General features: G+C 37.8%; 1 protein-coding gene across 6 annotated transcripts in view; it reads right to left on the minus strand.

The window, feature by feature from the left end:
* Positions 1 to 17,505, minus strand: part of LIFR (LIF receptor subunit alpha) — a 117,470-nt gene that overhangs the window by 31,527 nt on the left and 68,438 nt on the right. For all 6 annotated transcript variants that reach the window (XM_070476602.1, XM_070476601.1, XM_020869346.2 and 3 more), the window contains 3 exons: positions 10,717 to 10,880; positions 4,958 to 5,132; positions 2,643 to 2,897 (listed from right to left, as the gene is read on the minus strand). In XM_070476602.1, coding sequence (XP_070332703.1) covers positions 2,643 to 2,897; positions 4,958 to 5,132; positions 10,717 to 10,880 — 594 coding nt within the window. The remainder of the gene's footprint in view (positions 1 to 2,642; positions 2,898 to 4,957; positions 5,133 to 10,716; positions 10,881 to 17,505) is intronic.

A 17,505-nucleotide genomic window follows, 5' to 3' on the forward strand; every position in this document is an offset into this window, starting at 1 on the left:
ATTTTAAACTTAAGGCCAAACTTTTAGTCATTTTATTTAACTCAAATACCCAAAATTTTGAGGATATTTAAAATGCTGATTATTTTAGGATTTGGCAGATTTTTTTAAGTTGAAATACTTAAAATCCAAAATAACAGGAGCAACTAGACAAAAGTGGAAGGAAAAATTGAAGGAGAAAAAAATATGGAAGGGCAGTATTTAAAATGTAATGCTTTTCAAAAAAACCAACTGAAGCTAGGTAAAAGCTTGGTATAAATCAACTGTCTTTCTATATAGCAGTATATAGAAAATGCAATTTAAAAAAATCAATTTTTTATAGCACCAGAAAACATCAAACACATAGAAATAAATTTACAAAAAGATGTGAATGACCTCATCTCACTAAAATAAATGAAACAAAATCTAAATAAATGGAAGGCTATACCATGTTCATGGATTGGAAGACTCAATGTTATAACAATAAAATCTTCCTAAATTGATAGATTTAATGTAATATCAATCAAAATCCTGGCAGGTTTGAATCTGTATGTGTGTGTAAGGGAAAATTAACAAGCTGATTCTAAAATTCTTTTCAGCCTTTTCAGTAAATAATGAGTTAACAGGATACCCATAAGGGATAGAAAAGTGAATCTTGATCCCTAACTCACACCAGAGCCCTTGTTATAGGTTTCTAAAGACTCTCTGAAGTGAAGGTTACTGCTGCTCCTGAATTAACATATATTGATCAATATTTCAACCTCCAAATGTTAAAAACGAAAGCTAAATTATGAATTAAGTAGGTTTTCCCTAGCACTGTAATAAAAATTAGAAAATTGTTAGAAATACTAGTGTAATAAAAATTAGAAAATTGTTAGAAATACTAGAAAATATTATCATCTTTTAAGTTTTAATTTTTATCTCCTTTTACGTGAATATTTCACTGTTTGGTATCACTTATCAAGTAGTTTCTCTTCACTGGTTCTTAACTTTAGACTTCATGATTATTTATGAGGAATGTTGCAAATCATTTCCTAAAATTCCATTTAGGGAAGAAAATTTAAGTTTTAGAATTTGTAAAATTTAAATGTGAATGTATCCTCACTCTCACTTGAATTCCAAAATGTTTACTGGGAAGGCAAGAAGTAATTAAGGTTACAGCCATCAATCTGAGAAGGGCACCTAATGCTGGTTATTCTCTTGGAAATCTATCAGCAACTGAATGTAATTCATCATTAAGTTTCTATGGAAGTGTGAAAAAAGGCTGAAAGCAGCTGATGTAGAGCACCACTGAGAATCATTTAAAAAAAAAAAAAAGGCATAAGAAAAATCATTCTGTGACACCAGGGAAGCCCAAGTGATCAAAAGAAAATCACAAAATCCATTCACTACATTTTATACACTTTACTCATGAGGTCCTCGGACCACTCAGAACTTGAGTTCAGAATGTGAGGTCAAAGAGGAGCACTGCTGGAGGCAAAGCCATCAGCGCTCCTAACCTTACAGTCACCGTAGGGAGAGGAGAGAAGCACTCCACATATAAAGTTATCTGTGGGTGGGCAACACACGCCATCGAGGTAGGGCAGTCCACCTGCAACCCTTGGAAGCGTCGTGGGACAGAGGCAGAACCACGTTAAAAGACGCCCCTGCATCACAGAGCGCCCACCGTACACAGAACACAGTGGGGGGGACTCTTCCCCTCACATGTCCTCCAGCCACCCTCCTCTCATCAGAGCAGTGCAGGTTACGCTTTTGCAAGATTTTGTGCAAAATCCTTACAATTTCTTTAATTTAGGTACTTAAAAAAAAGGCACACTTTAATCAGGTGGGAAATTAATTTATATGAAAAAATTCCTGAACAATGGAAGATTAAGAAATATTACATACTAACTGCCCCTGACTCAACAAAGCTGTAAAATAAGAATTTAAACTAAAAATTAGCAGTTGACTGTCTCAAATCTTATTATAAAATCTACTAATTATATATATATATATTTTTTTCTTATGGGGCTTCCCTTGTAGTTCAGTCAGTAAAGAATCTGCCTATAATGCAGGAGAACTGGGTTCGATCCCTGATCAGGAAGATCCACTGGAGAAGGAAATGGCAGCCCATTCCAGTATTCTTGCCTGGAGAATGCCATGGACAGAGGAGCCTGGCAGGCTATAGTCCATGTGGTTGCAAGAATTGGACATGACTTAGCGACTAAACCAATACCTCATATATTCTTATATGGGGCTTCCCTGGGGGCTCAGATGGTAAAGAATCCTCCTGCAATGTGGGAGACCTGGGTTCAATCCCTAGGTTCGGAAGATCCTCTGGAGAAGGGAATGGCTACCCACTCCAGTATTCTTGCCTGTAGAATTCTATGGACAGAGAGGCCTAGCAGGCTACAATCCATGGGGTTGCAAAGAGGTGGATACAACTGAGCAACTTTCACTTTCACAAATTATACAGATACAATTATGTAAAAAACAAGCTTAGAACTCACCTGAACTTGCTTAAAAACATGCAAAAATGCTGGTACCTTCTTATGTTATTTATCAAAGAATAAAAAAAAACAAGAAAGAAAGAAAATCATCCCCCAGAAAAACCATTAAGGCTTTCCAAGAAGACCCAAAAAACATTAATAGGAACTTAAAAAAAAAAAAAAAAGTAATAGACTTACATCCCGCAAAAACAACTGTTCCAAATATGTTATCTTCTACTGAGAAAACCACATTTGTTCCACTACTTGCAGAAGCAGAAATATTGCGAATCTTGATTGCAACATTTTCCCCATCAAGATGGATAAGGGGACAATGTGTACTGCCAATCTGTGCTGATAACACTCTTTCTTGAGTCACACAACAGACTGTTATATCTGAGCCTGCAAGTACCACTCTGTCTTGAGGAAAAACCTCAGTCTGAGAATCAGGAGGCCCTAGAAAGAGCAAAAGGAATTATAAATACTTTAGAAGTCTTTTACATACATTAGCCCAGTGTACATAAACCACAGTTAGGTACTGTGAAATAATGTGACTTAAAAGAAAAAGTACACCCTCCAGGTTTCAAAGGAGCAAGACATACACAAGAAATAAAAGTGTGTGTGGTTTTATTTACTTATGATGGGGTGATAGTGGGGGAGTGGAAGGGACTGCAGATCAATGTATAAGGTTACAGGTTAATATTAGTATCTAAGGAGTCTAAAGGTTGATATTAAGCAGGTTTACATCCACCATGTGAAAAACCCATACCAAAAAGAGCTGCACATTAAATAATTCCACTTCTTTGAAATTACTTTACATGTTTAGATCAGATGTCTTACTTTCCATTAGCCTACATATACAGTTAAGTATTCCACATCCTAAAAAGCACTTAAAAAAAAAAAAAAGCCCAACTCTCTATATGTAAATGGAAGCCACCCCTTTGTTTTTATTTTCCTAAGTAGCCAATTTAAGAAAAGTATCTCTAGTCTCCTTTCTACCTACTCATTCTTTAATCTCCTGCAATCTGGCTTGTACTCTGATACTTACTAAAATGGTTCTGTGGCCCAGCTGCTCAATCAAATGGCCACTTCTTAGTAATCCTTCCTTCAACTTCCATTGCATCTGGTATGTTGCCTAAAGTCTTCCTTTTCGAAATTCCCCTCTCTCTTGGGATGTAGACTATTGACTTTTGCTACTCTTAACCCTCTGGCTGCTACTTGCTTTGCTGGCCTCTTTCTTCCATCATCCCTCCTCATACCAGCTTCTAAGGGATCTATCCTTGGTCTTCATGCCCCTTTCCTTATGTTAGCCTCCAAGATTTAAAAAATTTCACATCACGTATATTAATGATTCTCAAATACATAGTTGACCTATGTATTTGACCTACAGGTTTGAACTGCCTGGGTTCACTTATACATGGATTTTTTTCAATAGTAAATATGACAGGATTTGTGGTTGGTTGAACCTTTGGGTGTGAAATCACAGATATGGGGGTTCCATGGGTGCAGAGGTCAACTATAAATTATATATGGGCTATCCACTACACGGAGGGTCAGAGCCCCTAACCCCCAGTTGTTCAGGGATCAACTAGGTAACTCTAGTTCCAACTAATCACCTGGATGCTGAACTTGTATTCCCAACTGACAATAAGAAATTGCTCCCAGACACTTCATAGCTACCTCAAACTCAACACTCAACACATTAAAATGAATTTTATCTATCCTGCCCAGTTTGTTCATATTCTTCTGTCTCATTGGACAGAATCACCAGATACCCAGATGCCCAAAGCAATAGCCTTTTTTGGCTCTATTTCTCCCCTACCAAATACACAGTCACTAATTCTGTCTTTTCAGTGTTTTCATACCTCTCCCCCTTTTTATTTCTAAACCCAGGTGTCCTACTTTATACTTGTCTTTTGCTGAACTAGAAGATTCTTATTAATCTGCTTGCTCATAGTCCCTCCTTCCTCTGGCCATTTCTCCATATTGTCACTGGAGTGAATAATGCACAATGATCACCAGCCTTTTTAAGGACTTCATTTTACTGTCAACAGTATTCCAGGCCCTTTCTCACACTGCCAACATTATACCTGCATATGAGTTTTGGTCAATGTACAGATGATTTGGGGTTATCTTGCAGATTCCCACGTTCTCTGCAATAACTCTGCAGCTCACAGGGGTCTGCTCTATGGGCAAGAAGTTGGGAGCTAATTTTTAAAAATATGGACTTGTTATCATTACATAAAAATCTTAAATGTTCTTTAATGCTGATTCAAACGGATTTTTAAACATGGACATTTATCCAATCCCTCAGAATGTTCTATTAAAGAAACAAGATTTCTGAAGCCTCAGAGTTTTTGAATCAAAATGTTCTGGGATGGAAGACTTGGAAGATCCCTAGGTGACCCTTGTGCATCCAAATGGGGTTCTGAGAACTAAAAGCTTAAACTCAGCCCTACCATTAAGCAAGACTAATCTATTTCATCTGAAACAAAATTTTTTAAATATGAACTTACAGGAGATGTTCTTCAATAGGCTCCAGTTACTCCATTCTTTGCGACCAGAGAACTGAGGATCGTCAATGTAGCATCTAATCCCCACATAGTGAATGGCACACTCCAGGGGCATGTCTGAAGTCCAGTTCCAATGATGAACTGTATCTTTGCCATTCAGAGTTGTGCTGTAGGTCACCTACAAAGTAACCACGAACACAAAACTCTTATTTTCAAGTAGTATGTTCTGCTTTCCTTTAGGGTTAAAAAACAGACTGTATACAATTTCCAGCAAAGTAAGTAAAACTGTATTACTTAAAAGTAAGTAAAACTGTAACATATTAAGGAGAGTTGGAGTAACAATAACTATGATTCATTTATGTTTACCTCTTCAACTTGAGGGCCTACTTCTTTTTATACTGATGTTAATATTAAAAAAACACTCAATATACTTCATGAGAAGTACTAGGTTATCCTGGAAATGCACAGTGCAGGTAAGGTGCTAAACTGGTAGCCTGCCTAAAAGTTATTTGCAGATATATTAGGCACTCAAATCCCCTTCCACATTTTGTTCTACCAAAGGGCTATTCTTCACCATGGCTGAAGAATGGAGACTAACCCTTTGTAAAAGTGAAAGAGAATTCCTCTGAATTTAATAACCCTGGGAGGAACTAAGAATGGGGAATACCATAATAAAAACAGGGAGACTGCGAACTATGCATTCTAAAGGCCGGGACACTCCTCCCTTCCTTCCCTACTCAGAACCCAGAATACTGACAGCGAAGTACATATTCACTAGGTTAAGAGTCTAAACAAATTTTTCTAAGGAGCACATGAACAAGTCAAGATAAAAACCTAAAATAATATTAAGATTTTTACAGTTTGACAGTCCATCCTAAGCAAGTATCATGAAGCACTAGTCAACAATTCCCACCCAGGCAAAAATAAGTTCCAGTTAGACTTGCTTTATTTTTTAAGATTCTCACTTAAATGAGAGCAGCAATCAGAATGATCAGAAAGTGAGAAAAAGTTATAATATGAAAGTCAAAGATCAAAATAAAGAAAAAAGCAGCTTGAAAAAATAGACTGCATAGAAAGAAAAATAAAAAATTGAAATCTGATATCCTCAAAGAAGAGATACTGCATCTATGAAAGAACATGATAAAAATTTTTTTAAAAAGGACTAAGAATAAAAATGGGATCTCTTGTATATTAGCAATAAATGCTGGAGAGGGTGTGGAGAAAAGGGAACCCTCTTATACTGTTGGTGGGAATGCAAATTAGTACAGCCACTATGGAAAACAGTGTGGAGATTTCTTAAAAAGCTGGAAATAGATCTGCCATATAACCCAGCAATACCACTTCTAGGCATACACACTGAGGAAACCAGATCCAAAAGAGACACATGCACCCCAATGTTCATCACAGCACTGTTTATAATAGCCAGGACATGGAAGCAACCTAGATGCCCATCAGCAGACGAATGGATGAGGAAGCTGTGGTACATATACACCATGGAATATTACTCAGCCATTAAAAAGAATTCATTTGAATCAGTTCTAATGAGATGGGTGAAACTGGAGCCCATTATACAGAGCGAAGTAAGCCAGAAAGATAAAGACCATTACAGTATACTAACACATATATATGGAATTTAGAAAGATGGTAACGATAACCCTATATGCAAAAAAAGAAAAAGAGACTCAGATGTATAGAACAGACTTGTGGACTCTGTGGGAGAAGGCGAGGGTGGGATGTTTCAAGAGAACAGCATCGAAACATGTATATTATCTAGGGTGAAACAGATCACCAGCCCAGGTTGGATGCATGAGACAAGTGCTCAGGCCTGGTGCACTGGGAAGACCCAGAGGGATTGGGTGGAGAGGGAGGTGGGAGGGGGGACCGGGATGGGGAATACATGTAAATCCATGGCTAATTCATTTCAATGTATGACAAAAACCACTGCAATGTTGTAAAGTAATTAGCCTCCAACTAATTAAAAAAAAAAATAAATAAATAAAAAGAAAAAAAATAAAAAATAAAAAGTATATTAATAAAAACTTCAAAAGCACAAGATAAAGTTTAGGAAAAATTGCTCAGAAAATAAAATACTGATGATAAGAATGCTAAGAAGTCTTAAAATACTGATGTAAGAATGCTAAGAGAATTAGAGAAAAGGTTAGAAAGGTCCAGTCTCTAAAGAACAGAAATTCTAAGGAAAAAAAGAGAAAACAGAGGAAATCAAAGACAAAATATGAAAATGTCCCAAGTTCACAGGCATGTGTTTTCAGACTGAAAGGGGCCTAATGAATGTCCACTGCAGCAGATGAAGATAAATTCATAATAAGAAACAAATAGAACAATGGCTTCAAAAGCTTGAGAAGACTTCCCAACCTAGAATTCTATACCCAGCTAATCTAGCCAATCATGACTGAATGCATAAAAAGACATTGTTAGAAATGTCGAGTCTCAATGTTTTTACCAAGTAGCACTTTACATTCCTACCAGAAGGGTATAAAAATTTCAATTGTTCTGGATCTTTTCAATATTTGGAATTGACAGTCTTTTAAATTTTGTTGACAGCTAATTTAAATTTTTTTAATAAAATATATTTGCAAGCTACCTGCAGTTAGCAGGGCATCAACAATAAATAGCAAATAAATTTAAGCATCCACCAAAATGAGAAAGATGAAGACAAGGAATTCAGGAAAAAGAGTCCATCATAAGAAGAATAAAAAAGGAATCTTCTGGATGAGGATTAACCACAGCTTTCTAACAAATGTGTTGAAACACAGAGAGGTTTGTCCTGAGTATTAATCTCTTTGAACCAAGGGTTGGCTACTACAAGTAGAGGCTTCTGGAGCTTCTGAGAAACCCCTGGCCACAAGAATACTTAGCTATTTATCACACTCTGTGCTTTACAAATATTGGCAGCATCCATGTGAACTCTTATATGACAAAGGTTGGGAAGTAAGTCAGAAGGCCCTCAGAGAGATTTATTCACAAAGGCAAAGCTGATAAAATATTAATATGCTTGAACATTTTGACAGATTTATACAACCTAGAAAGAATTTAGAATTGAATTAATGAAGCAGACAAGTAAAACTAAAAGCATAAGACAATATGAAAAGATGTACCCTCTCCAAAAATGGAAAAGTAAGAACAGTATACAGTACTTGGTTCAGTTATGAATAGTGTTTATACAATCATAACACAAATAATGATTACTGGCCTACCAAAAATTATAACAGAATGATATTGGAAAAACAGGAAGCGGAAAGAGAACATGAGCACACGTATAAGTGCATATGCATGGGAGAGTGTGTCTGTGGCTGGGAAGTGAGACAGGATTAAACTCTTATCTTTCATTGTGGGAAGTTAATAAAACAGTGCTTAGAACTTAAAAAAAAGGAAGAGTAACATAAGTGTGCTAACTGGAAAAATGGAGACAATAAATGAATCAGCTAAAAGAACTGAAATGCATTGTTTACAGGCAAGAAAAACAAGAGGAGGAAAGGGGCTGCATAACTCCCAGGTGTCACGCACATTCTGGTCTGTGCCGAGCACAGCTTCCACAGCTGCTTGTGAGACTGTGGGCAGAAACCTTCAAGTTGTAAGTGAAACACTACAAAGGAAACTTATAAATGAAACATTTGTATTAGTAGTGTTTTATGATCTTTAGTGACCTTTAAACTATTACAAAATAATAGCATTATAATCTGTCATAAAATGACTGATTACAAGCAATTCTGCCTTAAATACTAATCCTAACAATATAATTACAAATAAAAATGTCACATTTTACTATGCAAAGGAATAACGTTTTAAAATTAATTTGTTCTATTGCTATTTTTCTCGCTTCTTGCTATTCTTCTTCAAAGATCATATTCCCCAAAGTAGGGAATTACTATTTTCACATTGCTATCTTGTTATGCATCTCATGGCAGTGAGGTACACAACCTTAGAATAATATCTCCGTTCATTTCTGCCTGATTTCACTTACATATCAAACAGTATCCCTCTTATTCTAGCATCCCTAGGTTAGGGAAAAAAACACCTATTCCCCCAAAGGAAGTAATGACAATGAGGAGCTGTTAAGTAGCTTTATAAACATCATATCATTCACAGTAGCAAATATTAGCACTACTTTACAAATAAGAAAAAAGTTTTGAGAAGTCATCCTAAGCTGGTAATTAGTAACCCAGAATACAAATGTTAGGCCATAATAAAAAGCTACACAACACAATTTTAAAGAAGTCATAATTCTAAGACAACAATGCTAGACGAAATCAAAGTTGGCTGCTACTCTGACATTAAAATTGAAGAAAAGAAAGAGCATTTTAGATCAAGGTAATTAGAATGGGCTTCAAAATAAGGATTTGACCTGGGTCATGAAATGTGTATTCAGCTTACACAGGTGAAAAGGAGAGGGAGGGCATCTTAGATGAAGATAACAATACTGATAATGTAATATAAAGTTTACTGGTTAACGGAGAGCACAGACTCTGCAATCAACTGTCAGCTGGGGTCTGAGTTCTGGCTCCTTCACTTAACATCTTCCTGAGACTCTATATCTGAATCTGTAAAATGGGGATGATACTGACAGTGCCTCCGCCAGAGGCCTGTTGTAAAGATGCAAATTATTAACATATAGAGAGCTTTCACATCAATGTCAGTAACACCAGAAGCACTGGATACATGATAACCACAATTATGGCTGCTGTCGTTTCAAGGATGTAATACACAGGTTGTCTACAAGGAAAAATAAGGTCGTGACTGTGAAATACAGAATAATCCTATTTATTATCTGTACTATCTTACCTATAAACTTAGGCAAAAAAATTGCAAAATCATGGCCTTCTAATTCTTAAGTCTATGCTGCTAAGTCATGTCAGTCGTGTCCGACTCTGTGCGACCCCATAGACGGCAGCCCAACAGGCTCCTCTGTCCCTGGGATTCTCCAGGCAAGAATACTGGAGTAGGTTGCCATTTCCTTCTCCAATGCATGAAAGTGAAAAGTGAAAGGGAAGTCGCTCAGTCACATCTGACTCTTAGCGACTCCATGGACTGTAGCCTACCAGGCTCCTCCGTCCATGGGATTCTCCAGGCAAGATTACTGGAGTGGGGTGCCACTGCCTTCTCTTAAGTCTATAACTAGGCATATATCAAGTGCAGAGGAAAAGGATAAAGAAGGAATTCCCACATACTAGCTGTCAACCTGTTTTACTACTATGTCTCACTATTCCTCAGACAAAGAACAACTGAAGACAGACCAAAAGTAACTATTCATAACCAGTATTAAAAAAAAGCATGTACTACTAAGAATGTTATTTTGGATTGAGATAAATTCAAACTTATGGATTTATGCAGAATTTCTCAACAATTACTACGCCTAAATATGTTTCAAAACATTTATGTTTATATTTATAATGTTAGATTATTTATAATAAGTAAATGAAATTATATGTATATTTTTATTCCATTTATGCAAAAACATGCATATAAAAAGGCTAGACAGGAATACACAAATATATTGCTTACTATATTCAAGTGGCAGAATCATGGATTAAATGTCCCTTAGTTTCCTAAACTTCCTATAATTGTTACACATTATTTCATTAATTTAGTGATTTTTTTTTATAGTCATAGCATACGTCTTTAATGAACTCCAAAGGGATATCTGATCTTCTTCTTTAATAATCAAAAGGTTCACTTCGAAATTTAAAAAAATTATTCAGTTTCTTTAGTGTCATAGGAAAAAATCTATTTTTGTTTAAACTTACTAATTTTACAATTTCCATATTCTTTTTATGTAGAACTTTAATTTCCCAGATGACATTTGAGTAATGTGGAAAAACAGAACCTTTGTCATTCCACTTTAGGTGTAACGTAGAAGTTGAGAAATCAGCAGACAAATTCAAGATCTCTGGAGTTTCTGGAATTAAGGCTTAAAAAAAGGAAACAAAAGATAAAATTTATTAAAAGAAGTAATGTTCTTCATATTGTAATTCCATTAATCAACTAATTTTAAACTCTATTCCTTCTTGATCCAAAAATAATTAAGGAGTAAAGCAAGTTCTTATACCTAGTACTGAAAAGAGAATAAATATATGTATTTATTTGTACAAGCAGCTCCCAGTGATTCATCAGCCAAATCTGAGGAAATTATTTACCAGCCAGATGTCTCAAATCCATAACACAAACAGCAACTGGGTTCCCACAGCACTCTGGTGTCACTGGGTCTGGGATCTCCAAACAGGCAACATCAGAGGGAAGTGAAAGAGCTTCCGCTGTATGGACTGTGTCAAGCTGGCGGTGGCAAAGCTCTCCATCTGTGCTCTCTGCTCCCTACACACTCATCTTCAATGCCACAGTCTCCACACTAGGGAAAGTCACCCACTTCCAGATGCAGTGAACTGGCACTGGCACAATGTCGTCGCTAAGTTGTGTCGGACTGTGAGCGACCCCAGAGCCCGCCAGGCTCCTCTGTTCATGGGACTTCCCAGGCAAGGATACAGGAGTGAGTTCCCATTTCCTTCTCCAGGTGATCTTCCCAACCCAGGGATCGAACCCAAGTCTCCTGCAGTGGTAGGCAGATTCTTTACCACTGGGACACCAGAGAAGCCCACAGCGGGCATAGGCAGCAGTAAATAGCAGCAAGATGGTGCTAATGAGATGAGGAAGCCAATGGGATTCCATGCAGATCTAAGAAGCACTCGGCAGGATGCGGGAAGTCTTTCAGAAAGGTTAGTTTGCAGTGGTGGGCAAAAGGCCTGTAGGGAGCTGAGAAAGAGATAAGGCGACCCAGTATGAGACAGCCAGGCTATGGTAATAAGGATATGGCTCAGGATGTCGTATATGGAAAAGAAAGGACAAATCTAATGGACATTTCAAAGAAATGAAGGATTAGTATTAATAAGACATGAAAACATCTAAAATTTCCTCAAGTCACCAGCCCAGAAAGCAAGAAGAAAGGCAAAAGGATGGACCATTGTGAAGAGAGGTGGGAGCCAGGCTGTGGCTAAGTGTCAAGGAGGGAGAGACCATCACTGAAGCGGGGAGCAGACAGTAAGAATGGGGACCCGGGAGAGCACGCACACAGGCTCAAGAGGAACTCAGTGAGTGCAGCTCGAGAAATGAACCTAACACACAGATACAAAGCCGCCAGAGCCGGAGGGCTAGCGACCCACAGTCACACTTCCAAGAAACCAGAGAACCCAGCAAGAATCCTGAGAGCAAAACATGTGGAAGCAGCAGAAGGCAGAAAAAATCTGGGATCGCTAGGATCAAAAGAAATGGGCTGTCTTTCGGGCCCAAGAAAACAGAGTTCATAAGATATAAAGTTCAGAAGGTCTGAGAAAAGAGGACTGGTGATGGTGAGGGTACCATCAATTCTAAGAAACAATGCTGGCAGGGCAATTTGCTCTGAACCTGCATTACAAAAGGTGAAGAGAAAAACCATGCTCAACGATAGGGCCTCTCACAGGGAGAAAACTGGTACACTAAAAAAGAAAGAAAAAAAAAAAGCAGAAAGAATAAGGAATTCTTAAAAATCTTCAAGTCTTTGTACCTACAAGGGATGAGTATCATATGGAAAAACTTAGGTGGTCAGTGGAAAACACACATGATATGAGCCTGTTCTATAAAATTCAGGCTTTCTAGTAGGTAGGGCTCTTTCTTGCCTGTGCTCTCCTCAAATGACAGTTGAGGTGAAGGTAAGTTCAAAATAACTGCAGATGGTGACTGTGGCCATGAAATTAAAAGATGCTTGCTTGCTGGAAGCAAAGCAACGACAAACCTAGACAGCATATATATTAAAAAACAGAGACATCACTTTGCTGACAAAGGTCTGTATAGTCAAAGCTATGGTTTTTCCAGTAGTCATGTACAGATGAGAGCCGGACCATTAGAAAGGCAAGTGCGGAAGAACTGACGCTTTCAAACCACATTCCTGGAGAAGACTCTTGAAGAGTCCCTTGGACAGCAAGGAGAGCAAACCAGTCAATCCTAAAGGAAATCAACCCTGAATATTCATTGGAAGCACCAATGCTGAAGCTGAAGTTCCAACACTTTGGCCACCTGATGTGAAGAGCTGACTCACTGGAAAAAGACCCTGGTGCTGGAAAAGACTGAGGGCAGGAAGAGAAAGGGGCAACAGAGGATGACATGGTAGGATGGCATCACCAACTCAATGGACATGAATCTGAGTGAACCCTCAGACAGTAAAGGACAGGGAGGCCTGGCATGCTGCAGTCCATGGGGTCACAAAGAGTTAGACATAACTTAGCAACTGAACTATAACCGTTATATAGCTCCATAAGGACAGTGGAAGATTCTTTATAGAAGTTTAAGTGGGAAACTGCTTTTAAAAAGAAGGAGCAAATGAGGAGCAACAAGCTGATTCAGAGCCAGAAGGGGCAAGTTCAAGGTGGCAGGGCAACCACAGAGAGCAGAGGCTGCCAAGAACTTGGGTCTGTCAAATGTTTCAAGAAGTCACAACGTAGTAACTTAAAATTATGCAACATGAGAATATTTTATTAAGGCAACACTCATCTATTAAAATGCTTCCCTCTCTGAAAAGTACACGTAATTAACATTTTATCAAAATAGCAGTAGCCTACTCTTCAAAATCTAAGTCATATCTAATATTTCAAGCTAAAAACAGAAGCAGTCATAATTACAAGTGAAAAGATTAAACACACTTCTTTTCATTTCATAGTAAATTTCTTCATCATGCACCTGGGAAGCTCCCCTAGGTGCCCATGAACTGTCATCTGCCTTTCTCTCCAGCTAAAATGCACTTGAGGACAATGTTAACTTGTTTTCTAGAAACTAGACACTTTTCAGCTAGAAAAAAATATCATCAGTCTTATTTGTGACGCTGGCATATCCTTGCCCATAACCTCCATGTCCCTTCCGTCTTAGGACATCAGACCTGGGAGCCTTCCCAGGTCTTTCTGAAAGGATCCACAGTATTTATTCGGGCTCAGACAGATCCAAATTTTTATTTTAAGAAGCTTAAGAGATTAAAAATCTTACAAAGACTTATTTTTGTCCTTGTCCTTGTCAATCAGAAGTATATTGTACGTGCTAAGTCACTTCAATTGTGTCTGACTCTTTTCGACCCTATGGACTGTAGACCACCAGGCTCTCTGTCCATGGGGATTCTCCAGGCAACTGTATTGGAGTGGGTTGCCATGCCCTCCTCCAGGGGATCTTCCTGACCCAGGGATCAAACACGCATCTCTTCTGTCTCCTGCATTGGCAGGCAGGCTCTTTACCACTAGTGCTACTTGGGAAGCCCAGAAGTTTATTAGATGTATGTATATATGTTAAATTTCTTCTTTGCTTTGTATGTATACTTTTGAAAAGATCTTAAGATCTGGAGAAAACTTAATTTCTCATAGTTTTATCTAGTAGCAAATTGCCAAAGTACCCAAATCTTCTGATGTACAGCTCCACACCATTTCACAGCATCTCTTGCACATGATAGATGTTCAAAGGTTTACTGATGGACCCGTCTCCCTCTATTATATTCATATAATTTGCTATTTGTTTTCTTGAGTAGTGGTAGTAATAACTTAGCACTGGGATACTGTTTATCTAATATTCTAATCATGATCAGAACCATTATTATTAAAAATGCTATCTGGCTCAGTGGTAAAGAACACGCTTGCCAATGTAGATGTCGGTTTGATCCCTGGGTCGGGAAGGTCCCTGGAGGAGGAAATGGCAACCCATTCCAGTATGAATATAGCCTGGGAAATCCCAGGGACAGAGGAGCTGGCAGACTGCAGGGTACAAAGAGTCAGACGTGACTGAAGCGACTTAGCATGCACAATAAACTTCTAATTGACAAGGACAAGCACAAAAATAAGTCTTTGCGAGATTTTTAATCTCTTAATAACCCTTTGTAAGATTTGGTCTATTAATCAAATGTTACCTAGAGTCCGTCCTGATTTGCCTTTCTAACACTGTTATCTTCAAGTAGTTTTCCAGATGGAATGCTCTTACTCCCTACTAAAAAAGCAGACAACACAAATTGGCTCTTTGACGGAGTCCTGGGGAAATTTTTTAAAATCTGGAATAAAATTAAGTTAGATTCCTCATACCTCACTACAAAGTAATTCCAGATGGATGAAAGATTTAAGCATGATAACAAAACCAAAATCCCCCAAATATCATGAGATTCTATTATATAGAAATGAAAACCTGTGGTGTGAAAAACACCACAAAGTTTAAATTTGGGGAAATATTTATGGAAAAAGATTTATAACAAATAGAACATAACTGATAATCATACTATATGGAGAGCTCTTGTGAACTGAGAAGGAAATATGAAATTTCAACATGAGAGAAAATTTACAAAGGACACAAATAGTTCAGAAAAAGAATAAAAATGACAGATAATTTTTTAAAAGTAAACACAGAAATATAAAAACAATAATGCTGTAATTTGGGGGGGGTCATCAGAATGCAGTGGCCAAACTAAGAGAGAAGGACAATATGCGTAGTCCTGGCCAGGATGCAGACAAGCAGGCGTGCTCTAATATGATGTCTGTGAGAATGCAAAAAGATTCAAAATTTTGGAGGAACAACTGGTAATGGACATCAAGAGTCATAAAAAGGAAATGTTTCCAACACAGCATTCCCAATTCTACGAATTTAGCTTAGGAAAATCATCACACAAATTCAGCAACGTAGATGTGCAAAAAATGTTCATTAAAGCATTGGAAGTAATATTGAAAACCTACAAGTAAAACTCTCAATGATAATAATCACTGACAATCCCAAACTCCCTAACTATCCCTTCCTGCTACCCTTCCCACCTGGTCTGGAACTGGTATGCACACAGTACTATATTTCAAATGGATAACTAATAAGGACCTACTGTCCATATAATCAAAGCTATGGTTTTTCCAGTAGCCAGGTATGAATGTGAGAGTTGGACTATAAAGAAGACTGAGTGCCAAAGAATTGATGCTTTTGAACTGTGGTGCCAGAGAAGACTCTTCAGAGTCCCTTGCACAGCAAGATCAAACCAGTCAATCCTAAAGGAAATCAACCCTGAATATTCATTCGAAGGACTGAGGCTGAAGTTGAAACTCCAATACTTTGGCCACCTGATGGGAAGAGCCGACTCACTGGAAAAGACCCTGATGCTAGGAAAGATTGAGAATGCAAGAGAAGGGGGTGGTAGAGGATGGGATGGCTGGATGGCACCACCAACTCAATGGACCTGAGTTTGAGCACACTCTGGGAGATAGTGAAGGACAAGGAAGCCTGGAGTGCTGGAGTCCATGGGGTCATGAAGAGTTGGACAGGACTTAAGTGACTGAACAATAATAGTAACTGTATACAACAGGGAACTCTGCTCAGTATTATGTAACAACCTAAATGGGAAACGAATTTGAAAAGAACAGATACATATAAATTGGGGGAAGAAAAAGACATCAATCTAGTTCAGCTTTACAAGGCCTCTATTTAAAACAAGAAAATGAGGCTTCCCTAGTGGCTCAGATGGTAAAGAATCTGCCAGCAATACAGGGGATCTGGGTTCAATCTCTGGGTCAGGAAGATCCCCTGGAGAAGGGAATGTCTACCCATTGCAGTATTTTTGCCTAGAGAGTTCCATTGGCAGAGGATCTTGGTTGTCTTTAGTCCACGGGGTTGCAGAGTCAGACACAACTAACACACACACATACACATTTGATTATAATAAATAGTATAATAAGCTAAAAAATAAAATATAACTTGCTAAAAATAAAATACAATTTGCTAAAAATAAAATCAATAACAAAGTAATTACGGTACCTCCATTCAATGGAATACTATGCAACCTAAAAAAATGGAGATTTACATAATGACTTGAAAATCTATATATTCTGGTAAGCCTATTATAAAGTAATATAAACTTTACTGTTTATACACACACACACACACACACACACATACACACACACAGAGAAAATACATGTAATTAATACTATTTAACAATATCTTCGTAGGTACTGGCATCATTGATCTATACAAAATAATCTCACATGGATCTCATGTACAACTACAGAAAGAAAATAACAAACATGGCTCTTCTCTCTTTTATTTTGAAGACAGCCTTAAATAGCACTTACCCCAGACCAGCCAGAAAATGAGACAGGTTCTAAATTCCTGGACAGCATGCTTGTTATTACCCTTTAAAAATCTGTGCTATCTCAGACACAGACCACTCCAAACATGCATTCTGTCTGTAAATCTGGACAGATCACTTATATTTTCTTTCCCTTGCTTCAGCGTAAGTCATCCTTGTAAGACTCACTGTGATATCATTATGATGCCATCCCATAATAGTTGTCATAAGGCAACACACCGGTTTAGCCAACCATTAAAAGAATCAAGACAACTAAGGTTTTTAAGATCTCACTGCACAGAAAAATTTCCATTTCCACCAGCCTGGGTTTATTCATGCTTCCACCCAGCTCGAAGCATTATATCCAAGGTATTCGGTCTGTAAAAGATTCCGGCGAAGCACAAGGCACTGAACTAGACCCTAGCAGCAGAAGACAGAGTCTCTG

The sequence above is a fragment of the Odocoileus virginianus genome, chromosome 14, assembly GCF_023699985.2.
Source record: "Odocoileus virginianus isolate 20LAN1187 ecotype Illinois chromosome 14, Ovbor_1.2, whole genome shotgun sequence".
NCBI classification, from domain to species: Eukaryota; Metazoa; Chordata; class Mammalia; order Artiodactyla; family Cervidae; genus Odocoileus; species Odocoileus virginianus.